This window comes from Carcharodon carcharias, chromosome 22 (assembly GCF_017639515.1).
Source record: "Carcharodon carcharias isolate sCarCar2 chromosome 22, sCarCar2.pri, whole genome shotgun sequence".
NCBI classification, from domain to species: domain Eukaryota; kingdom Metazoa; phylum Chordata; class Chondrichthyes; order Lamniformes; family Lamnidae; genus Carcharodon; species Carcharodon carcharias.
The window spans coordinates 30,360,370-30,371,863 of record NC_054488.1 but is presented as its reverse complement, the minus strand read 5'-3'; the positions used below and the strand labels follow the sequence as shown (position 1 = coordinate 30,371,863).

General features: G+C 44.1%; 1 protein-coding gene across 1 annotated transcript in view; it reads right to left on the bottom strand.

Moving 5' to 3' along the window:
• Window positions 1-481: 481 nt before the first annotated feature.
• Window positions 482-11,494, bottom strand: part of eme1 (essential meiotic structure-specific endonuclease 1) — a 31,409-nt gene continuing 20,396 nt past the window's right edge. Inside the window, exon 9 of the mRNA XM_041216577.1 lies at window positions 482-2,479. Within this exon, the coding sequence (XP_041072511.1) occupies window positions 2,312-2,479 (168 nt within the window). The 3' untranslated portion in view covers window positions 482-2,311. The remainder of the gene's footprint in view (window positions 2,480-11,494) is intronic.

Sequence of the window (11,494 nt, the reverse complement as noted above, 5' to 3'; positions counted from 1 at the left end):
GCTCACCGATGCTCAGTTTGGGTTGTGCCAGGGCCACTTGGCTCCAGATCTCATTACAGCCTTGGTCCAAACATGGCCAAAAGAGTTGACGTCCAGGGGTGAAGCGAGAAATGACAGCCTTGAAATCAAAGCAGCATTCGGCAGAGTGTGGCATCAAGAAGCCTTGCAAAATTGAAATCAATAGGAATCGGGCAAAATCTTTCTACTGGTTGGAGTCATACCTAGCACAAAGAATGACAGCTGTGATTGTTGGAAGTCAAATCACCTGAGCTCCAAGGACACCAATGCACAAAATCAGTAGTGTGTACCACCTACAAGATGTACTGCAAACTTGCCAATGTTTTTTCACAGCACCTTCCAAACTGCAACCTCTACCACCTAGAAGGACAACGGCTGCATATGGTTGTGAACACCATCATCTGCAAAATCGGCACAACCACCCCTCCCCCCCACCCCCCGCCCACTCACAAAGCATCCTGCCTCGGAAATATCTCACTCTTCTGGTAATTGTCACTGTCAAAATCCTGAATCTCCCTCCCCATCAGCATTGTGGCTGTGCCTAGGATGGTTCAAGGCAGCTCAGAGCAACCTTCCCAAGGGCAATTGGGGATGGACAATATATGCAGATCTTACCACAGGTATCCACATTTCATGAACGAATAAGAGGGGTTTAAAAAAAAACTTGGTTCTGTATTTAACCCACGTTAAATCCACTGTGGGAGTGTATGATGGAATACTGCAGAAAGATCTTAATTCTTAGCCATGCAGTATTTGATAGAGTGGCAAAATTCGTGGCATGTAAAGCGAGAGGTGGATATGGATGCTATTGAATAACAAGACATCACATTTGTAAGATGGGGAGCAGGAACGATAAGGGATAATTCTGTTTCTGGAGCCTCAGTACAAGATTATGACAGGTTTAGATAAGATAGACAAAGAAAAGCTGTTCCCATTAGCAGATAGTACTAGCCTAGGGGACACAAATTTTAAGATTTTGGGCAAGAGATGCAGGGGAATGTGAGGAATAACTTTTTTTATGCAGTGAGTGGTAATAACCTGGAACTCACTACACACGAGGGTGGTGGAAGCAGAGATGATCAATGATTTCAAAATTGGATGGGCATTTGAGGAAAATCATGAAGGGCTAGGGCCTAGAGCTGGGGAATGGGACTAACTGGGTTTCTCTAGAGAGCCTTGATAACTGAATGGCCTCTTTCTATGCTCTAATATCTCTGACTCTAAGATTCTATGAAATGATCATGAAGTTTAATGCAGAAAATGATCAAAAGCTTTACCAACACATTTACTCTTAATCACTATCTTTTATAAAAAATCTACTCTTTCATCCTGAATGCGATGAAGAAACGCACATTTTCTTCTCCCCTTAAAACTCTGACTCTTGCTGGGTTCAGTTCATAATTGTCCCAGTAACTCACCCAAAAAAACGCTTTATAATTGGAAACTGAAAAGTAAAAGAATAATTGAATGACAGATGTGAAGGCATCAAAGTACAGCCTGATCTCATCCTCACCCGACGTCCACACAAGGGTCACTGGACAGAGTGTGGATCCCTGGGCAACCTTTTCCTCAGCTGAAGGACTCGGGTGTTCCAAATGCTGCCCTAGCTGAGATTAGTTCCACCAGCACAAACTATCAACCAAAGCTGAGACTTTGTGATTTATGTGGTTCAGTACCACACAAGGCAGCGTCTTTACCCATCAGCCAATCAGGGAACAAGCCAGCCTTCAAATTTGTCAAACAGTCTCAAAGTGATACATAAGTTGGATCACTGTGCTAGAGTACAAAAGTAGGTGTGCACTGACTGTTCTTTACAATGTCTCTGTAGAGAGGTCACTCATGCCTCTCCAAACTCCTGGCTTTATGACAACTTTGGTGAGGAGCCCAGGGAAACAAGTGGCACAAAGCACAAAAAGAGCAAGTCTCATTTTCAAATGCTCAGCAGCCAGCACACCTGGATTATGAAAGATGGAGGTAAATGTCCTAACATATGTGTGTATGAGAACTAAAACCCACCAATGAAAACTAAATCAAAGTGGAATTGTAAATTTGCTATGTACTGAGACTATACTACTGCTATGGTGGTAACTTAAGCTGTGGCAATTGGTTTCTATATGCTCCTACTGTGAAACTACAAACCAATTCTCAAGACCATTGATCTGCCATCAGCTTATTTAGTAATGACTCAGTCATTGAAGGGAAGGGAAATGCTGATATTCAATGGAAAGGAATCAAAAAGCTAAATGATTCCAGATGCTTCTGCACTAAGTCCTGGGAAGAAGTCGCTACTCTGTTAGTCAAGAAAAATTTCAGATTCCGTGGAAGTCATCAGAAAATAGATCCGTTTTGACAGCTCTGGTCCAATCCTTCGTGTCGTTGAGGTTACTCCCTCTCCACGTCGAACGGGGATATCAGCAAGCAGATTCTCCTTTTCTTGTTCAGAACTGCACATTCGGTATGCCTAACCAGAGAAAAAACAAGCAACTGACCTAATATATGTAATGCATCAATATTTCACCCATATACAACGTATATACGAGAAGAATCAACTTCAGTAATATTGTGCCTCAGATGCATTCTATGGGAAAATATATAAATATTACTAAAAAGAGAATATCAACTTGTATACGGATGCATCAATGGTAATAGATGTAACGGTATTACAGTTGAATAAAGGCAACTACAGAGACATGAGGGAGGAGCTGACCAGAATTGACTGGGAGATCAGCCTAGCAGCAAAGACAGTGGAACAGCAACGGCAGGCGTTTCTGGGAGTAATTTGGGAGACACAGCAAAAATTCATCCCTAGGAAGAAAAAGCATACTAAAGGGAGGACGAGGCAACCATGGCTGACAAGGGAAGTCAGGGACAGCATAAAAGCTAAAGAGAAAGCACGGAATGTGGCGAAGAGCAGTGGGAAACCAGGGGATTGGGATGCCTACAAAGACCAACAGAGGACAACTAAAAAATAAATAAGGAGGGAGAAGATTAAATATGAGGGTAAACTAGCCAGTAATATAAAAGTAGATTGCAAGAGTGTTTTTTTAGATATATAAAGGGTAAGAGAGAGGCAAAAGTGGACATTGGGCTGCTGGAAAATGATGCTGGAGAAATAGTAGTGGGGAACAAAGAAATGGCGGAGGAACTGAATAGGTACTTTGCGTCAGACTTCACAGTGGAATTCCCGAGTAACATCCCCAAAGTTCAAGAGAGTCGGGGGGCAGAGGTGAATATGGTGGCCATTACCAAGGAGAAGGTGCTAGGAAAACTGAAAGCTCTGAAGGTGGATAAATCACCTGGACCAGATGGATTCCACCCCAGAGTTCTGAAGGAGATCGCTGAAGAGATAATGGAGGCGTTAGTGGTGATCTTTCAAGAATCACTGGAGTCAGGGAGGGTCCCAGAGGACTGGAAAATTGCTAATGTAACCTCCCTGTTAAAGAAGGGAGTGAGGCAAAAGACAGGAAATTACAGGCCGATTAGCCTGACCTCGGTTGTTGGTAAGATTTTAGAGTCCATTATTAAGGATGAGATTTCAGAATTCTTGGAAGTGCATGATAAAATAGGGCAAAGTCAGCATGGTTTCATCAGTCATGCCTGACAAATCTGTTAGAATTCTTTGAGGAGGTAACGAGTAGGTTAGACAAAGGAGAGCCAATGGATGTTATCTACTTGGACTTCCAGAAGACCTTTGACAAGGTGCCGCACAGGAGGCTGCTCAGTAAGATAAGAGCCTACGGTGTTAGAGGCAAGATACTAGCATGGATAGAAGATTGGCTGTCTGGCAGGAGGCAGAGAGTGGGGATAAGGGAGTCCTTCTCAGGATGACGGCCGGTGACTAGTGGAATTCTGCAGGCGTCAGTGTTGGGACCAGAAATTTTCACTTTATACATTAATGATCTAGATGAAGGAACTGGGGGCATCCTGGCTAAGTTTGCAGATGATACAAAGATAGGTGGAGGGACAGGTAGTATTGAGGAGGCGGGAAGGCTGCAGAAGGATTTGGACAGGTTAGGAGAATGGGCAAAGAAGTGGCAGATGGAATATAACATGGGGAAGTGTGAGGTCATGCACTTTGGTAGGAAGAATAGAGGCATAGACTATTTTCTAAATGGGGAGAGAATTCAAAAATCTGGAGTGCAAAGGACTTGGGAGTCCTAGTCCAGGATTCTCTTAAGGTTAACTTGCAGGTTGAGTCAGTAGTTAGGAAGGCAAATGCAATGTTAGCATTTATTTCGAGAGGACTAGAATATAAAAGCAGGGATGTGCTGCTGAGGCTTTATAAGGCTCTGGTCCAGAAGAGATTCACGAGAATGATCCCAGGAATGAAAGGCTTAACATATGAGGAATGTTTGAGGACTCTGGGTCTATGCTTGATGGAATTTAGAAGGATGAGGGGGGGATCTGATTGAAATTTACAGAATACTGAAAGGCCTGGATAGAGTGGACGTGGAGAAGATGTTTCCGTTAGTAGGAGAGTCTAGGACCAGAGGGTACAGCCTCAGAGTAAAGGGAAGACCTTTTAGACCAGAGATGAGGAGAAACTTCTTTAGCTAGAGAGTGATGAATCTATGGAATTCATTGCCACAGGAGGCTGTGGAGGCCAGGTCATTGAGTGTACTTAAGACCAAGATAGATAGGTTCTTGATTGGTAAGGGAATCAAAGGTTACGGGGAGAAGGCGGGAGAATGGGGTTGAAAAACTTATCAGCCATGATTGAATGGCAGAGCAGACTCGATGGGCCGAATGGCCTAATTTCTGCTCCTATGTCTTATGGTCTATACACGTAGCAGCTTTAATCACCTTTCTTAGAAATACCTTAAAGCATTTCATGGCGTACGAACAGTTACGTGAAATTTTGACACCGTGCTCACTTGAATGTGAAAAAACACCCAGTAGCACAAATATACATTGCATCCGTCCAAACTTGGTTGGTGTCTGGAATGAACTTACTGGGGTTCAGTCCTGGTGGGTATGGGTCTGTCACTGCATAACACTGGGGTATAGTACTGGTGGGTACAGGTCAGTCAATGTTCTTGTCTGGAACCCGCCAGCCTTATTTACCAAGCTTTGTGCATTTACATTCATGCACTGCAAACCTAATTTAGATAAATACATTGTATTTGCTCTTTGATCCCTCCTGGGGCTTAGCTCTTACTCTAGTGTTACCTGTCTCTCCCAATCCTTAAGTACACCTTGTTTCTGTTCTAATGCTACATCCTAGTTCCCATCCCCATCAGGTTAGTTTAAACTCTCTCCAGCAGCACTGGCAAAGCACCCTAAGTGGGCATTGATCTTGGGTCAAGGTGCAATCTGCCTGATCTGTATAGATCCCACCGCCCCAATAACCTGTCCCAATGTCCCACGAATCTAAAGCCCTTGTTCCTGCACCATCTCTCTAGCCATGCATTCATCTGCTCTATCAAAACATCAACTGTTTCTCTCTCCACAGATGCTGCCAGACCTGCTGAGTCTTCTCAGCAGTTTTTATTTCAGATCTCCAGCATTTACAGTATTTTGCTTCTATATTATTACCTCAGTAAGTCCCTGGGGAACACTACCCTTCACATTTGCGAGAATATGCACTGTTAGTGTTGAAATTGTGCTGAAAAGAATACATGCCCTTTAAGTTGGTAATTAAGCATGGCAGTTCTCAACTGGGGGTGGATTAGGAAATCGTTGCAAGAGTACATAAACTAATTCACTCTGGGTGTCTAGGAGGAACTGGGAGAGCCTGTGACTTTGCTGCCTTGGAAATAAACCCATTTTAAAGGTAAGGTTAGCTTCAGACTCATTCTTCCTCAACATACAATTATTGGTATCAAAATGGTAGCAGAAGATGAACATTAAGCTTTGATGATTGATTGCTGAATAAGAAGTTTTCCATCTCTATCCTCAAAAAAAAGCAACCTGCTGCTAATAAACTCAGTTACAGAATGATTTGTTGGAAGCATATGAAGCATGGTTGATCTTTGATAGATTTAAGGAAACAGATGATCAGTTCATGGAGGAGTATAGTATGGACTTTGATAAGTGGTATAAGAGTAAGAAAAACTTTAACCTTGAAATCCCAGAGTCTGTATTGGCATTTAAGTTAATCAATTGTGCACGCATTTCTCATGTCGCTAGACCTTTGGCATTAATGAGAATTCAATTCCATAGGAAAGATTCTCTCCCAGATCAAATGGCTGCTGCCCTAAAAAAGTTTTCGAAAAACAGGCATATCTAGCCACTTTTCTATCAAATACAGGCAACTCTGTGGTAAAGTAACGGATGGATGATTCCATGGTGGTCGAATTATGAGATGGCCAAAATATTTAACGCAGATTCCAGTACAAAGACTGGGCTGCCATTCGGCAGTCAAATTTTAGGCCATTTGGGAGTCGAGACAAAAAACGGGTATGGGATGGCGACTGTAGGTGCTTGAACCTGAGAAATGGTTAGTCGGTGTGATTACAAACCGGCCACAGCAAAAGAATCACGTTTTTGAAATAATGCATGAAACAGATAATTCGGAGGCTGAAAACGAAGAAGGTGACTGCCGTGAAGGAATTGTGTTGCTTACTGGGAATTTGAATCCCATGATGAGTATTTTCATGGCCGATTTATTCAATTGTGCAGTTTTAGATAGCGGTTGTACTTCCACTGTGCGGGGTGGATTGGCTTAACTGCTACCAGGAATCTCTCATTGAGACTGATCGGCAGACGGTTAAGGACTATGGAAGCTCCACCTGCTTTAGGTTGGGGATGATAACACACTAATGTCGTCCAAAAGAGTAATCCTCCCCTGTAAGATAGCTGGGATCAATCTTTTCATCAGTATTGATGTGGTGTCTAGCGAGATACCTCTATAGTTGAGCAGGTCTTCGATGAAAGAAGCATAGACATGGAGAATGACAGGGGTGATGGTGTTCGGGGAAACAATGGATCTACATTTTACTCAGTCAGGCCATTACTGCCTGCTCATTAAGGAAGCCAGATATTTTTCGTCAGAGTTCAAGCAGTTTTGTTAACTTCTGGGGATAAAAGTTTTGTGGACAGATGATTATTTGGAAGTTGCGTAGACAATTTGCACACCCAGCATTACATGAGTTGAAAGCTCTACTGTGGAATGTAAAAAATACAACAACCTTATTGAGCAAGTCATGCTCAATGTGACATTTGTGTTAAATATCAAAGGACACTGCCACATCCTGTTGTGAGTCTTCCACTGGCCAGGGAATTTAATGATGTACTGGCAATGGACTTAAAAGGACAAACTTGTCAATCAGGTCATGGAGAAATGGGTGGGTACTGAATTAGGGAGACCAACAAAATTCCTGATGGATAATGGATGGGAATTTGCGAATGATGAATTTCAGGACATGAAAATTTGAATGTTATAGTCATGCATACTGTGGCTGAGAGCCCATTTGGCAATGGTGAGAGAGAGCAGGATAGATGGCATGTCGCATAAGATACTGGCTAAACAGCCAGATTGCAAGTTGCAAACGCCGTTGGCTTGGACAGTACATGCAAAGAATTCTTTGCAAATGATTGGGTTGAGGGGTTTAGTCCGTACCAGTTGGTATACGGAAGAAATCCCAAGTTGCCTTCAGTGCTAGCGGATGCTCTCCCTGCTCTTGAAGGAACTGTTTTATCTACCCACTTGAATGCTACGTTTGCAGGCAAGCTTTCATCAAAGCAAAGGTTTCAGAAAGAATTACGAGAAAGAATTACAACACCACATCAGACTGTTTGAGGTCGAATCCAAGTTATCTGGTTTATTATTGAGAGGGGGATTTGTAAAGGGAATGAAAACGCCCAGGGGAAGTTTTAGGACTTGAAGGGAAAACTGAGTATTCAACATGGGAATCAAACAATAGAGGCCCGTTCTTCACAATTGGAATGAATTATGAATTTGCAAATAATGACGTGATAGAAGATGACAAAGCACCATGTGTGTCGCATACTCATCATGTGGCACAGCCAGAGGGACAAGATATAATGGATCGGGAATTAGATATCAGTAGAGCATCAGATTGTGGTAAACAGGAAGGGGCTATTTTGTTCAGAGGTCAGCTGCCCGACGTGGGTTCCCAGGTATCATCATCCAGAAGGGTTGGATAACTGGAGGGATGGGTTGGATAACTGGAGGGATGCAACAATAGTGGATAGGCAAGAAAATCTACTCGAAAATATAAGAATTGGCTGAATGTCCAGGATGATGGACAAGTAGTGAAGGCCATAGACTGGGAAAACTGAGTGCGAGAAATGGAAAAGGAGGAAGCATGGCCGAAGCTGCAGTATTGGATCAGGTGTTGAATCCTGGGGCAGAAAGTGTTCATGTATATTGGATAGGGCCTCTGATGGAGTAAGCAGGGGGTCTGACAGTCGGAGCCTGAAAAGGCAAACAGGCAAGTAGGAGTCACGGCCTGACTAGACGACATAGTAAAGTGGAGAATGTTGAATCATTACCACAAAGTAGCAGAAGCAGGAGTCCCTACAACCAAGGGGTTTTTGTAACAGCTGACAAGTTAGGGAATAAAGCTATACAGGAGGCTAAACAGAGGTAGTTGGACAGTTCGAGGGAGATTGGTGTGTATTCACAAGTCTCAAATAGGGGTCAGCCAGCGTTATCAGGTAGGTGGGCCTGCACAGAAAAGGTCCTACCAGATGGCACTTATAAGACCAAGGCTAGGTCAATGGCCCAGGGATTTGAAGAATGCTTAACAGAAAAAGAAATCAGGATGGACTCACCCACAGCAGGGACGGTAATTTTGAAAAATTGTCCTTTTTGGTGATGTTTTCGTGGGAATGTAAGTCACTAGATATAAACTACACTAGCAGCAATCTGTACCATCTCCAGGTTGAACTGCAGGAATTCACCAAGGCTCCTTAGACAGCATCTAACAAACCCACGACCACTACCCGCTAGAAGGACAAGGCAGGGTGATCCCCACTTCCAGAGGGAAGTGTTTCTCAAACCTCCTAAGGAGTCACCAGAAGTGGAGGGAAAACTTTGCAAGTTTTTTTTATTCATTCACAGGATGTGGGGTTTGCTGAATCCCACACTTCATTGAGCCAGCATTTACTGCTCATCCCTAGTTGCCCTTGAGAAGGTGCTGGTGAGCTGCCTTCTTGAACCACTGCAGTCCATGTGGTGTAGGTAAACCCACATTGCTGTTAGGGAGTGTGTTCCAGGATTTTGACCCAGCGACAGTGAAGGATCAACAATATACTTCCAAGTCAGTTTGGTGAGTGACTTGGACGGAGCTTCCAGGTGGTGCTGCTCCCATCTATCTGCTGCCCTTGTCCTTCTAGTGTGGGTTTGTTAGGTGCTGTCTAAGGAGCCTTGGTGAATTCCTGCAGTTCAACCTGGAGATGGCATAGATTGCTGCTAGTGTGCGTCGGTGGTGGAAGGAGTGAATGTTTGTAGATGGGGTGCCAAACAAGCGGAATGCTTTTCCAGGGTGGTGTCAAGTTTTTGAGTGTTGTGGGAGCTGCATGCATCCAGGCAAGTGGAGAGTATTCCATCACACTCCTGACTTGTGCCTTGTGGACAGGCTTTGGGGAGTCAGGAGAATTCTCAGCATTCCTGGCCTCTGACCTGCTCTTGTAGCCACAGTATGTATATGGCTAGTCTAGTTCAGTTTCTGATCAATGGTAACTCCCAGGATGTTGATAATGGGGGATTCAGTAATGGTAATGCCATTGAACATCTAGGGGCAATGGTTAGATTCTCTCTTGTTGGGAGATGGTGATTGCCTGGCACTTGTGTGGCGAGAATGTTACTTGCCACTTGTCAGTCCCAACTGGATATTATCCAGATCTTGCTGCATTTGGACATGGACTGCTTCAGTATCTGAGGAGTCACGAATAGTGCTGAACACTGTTCGCTGATTGCAAATCGCCACTTTTGACCTTACAATGGAAGGAAAGTCATTGATGAAACAGCTGAAGATGGTTGGGCTGAGGGCACTACCCTGAGGAACACCTGCAGTGATGTCCAGGAACCTAGATGACTGACTTTCAACAACCACAACCATCTTCCTTTGTGCTAGGTATGACTCCATCCAGTGGAGAGATCCCACCCCCCCCAACCACCATGATTCCCACTGACTCCCGTTTTGTTAGGAATCCTTGATGCCACACTCGGTCAAACGCTGCCTTGATGTCAAGGGCAGTCACTCTCACCTCGGGAGTTCAGCTCTTTTGTCCATGATTGAACCAAGGCTGTAATGAGGTCAAGAGCTGAACCTAAACTGTGCATCAGTGAGCAGGTTATTGCTAAGCAAGTACTGCTTGATAGCGCTGTTGATGACCTCCTTCCATTACTTTACCGATGATCGAGAGTAGACTGATGGGGCGTAACTGGCCGGGTTGGATTTGTCCTGCTTTTTGTGTACGGGACATATCTGGACAACTTTCCACATAGCCAGGTAGATGCCAGTGTTTTAGCTGTACTGGAACAGTTTGGCTAGAGGCGAGGCAAGTTCTGGAGAACAAGTCTTCAGTACTATTGCTGGAATATTGTCAGGCCCCAAAGCCTTTGCACTATCCAGTGCTTTCAGCCATTTCTTGATATCACGAGGAGTGAAACAAGTTGGCTGTAGAGTGGCATCTGTGATGCTGGGGAACCCCGGAGGAGGCCGAAATGGATCATCCACTTGGCACTTCTGGCTAAAGATTGCAGCAAATGCTTCAGCCTTATCTTTTGCACTGATGTGCTGGAACCGTCCATTATTGAGGATGGGGATATTCGTGGAGCCACCTCCTCCAGTGAGTTGTTTAATTGTCCACCGCCATTCACAGCTGGATATGGCAGGACTGCAGATCTTAGATCTGATCCGTTGGTTGTGGGATCGCTTAGCTCTATCACTTGCTGCTTCTGCTGGGGCATGCAAGTAGCCCTGTGTGTTGTAGCTTCACCAGGTTGATACCTCATTTTTAGGTGTGCCTGGTGCTGCTCCTGGCATGCCCTCCTGCACTCTTCATTGAAATAGGGTTGATCCCCTGGCTTGATGGTAATGGTAAATTGAGAGATATGCTGGGCCATTAGACTGACATTAGCCTGAGTAAGTGCATAGGATTTCAATGACACCAGTTCAGTTGGTGTTGTTGAAGTTGGGTTGACTCCAACTGAAGACAGAGCCTGCCATGTCTTACTGATACGATAGCAGGAAACTGGCAGGCATCTTCTTGATGCATGTTGATGACTGCCTATGGGGTGGCACCAGTGAGTTTCAAGACAGTTATAGACGAAATTAGGACATAACTTAAGGTTGGGAGTCAAGCTAACGGGGCCTATAAATAGATTAGAAATAAAACAGTATAGGTCTGAGGTTACTTAGCATCAGCAATCACATTTAGAAAATGTTAGTCACAACAAGATTCTGATGCTTCCAAGGATGAGACAGAGCAACTGCAAAGTCTGGCTGGGCACTCGGACGAGTTTTGATGTTCTTGAATTGAGAGTACTATAATGAAACATCAA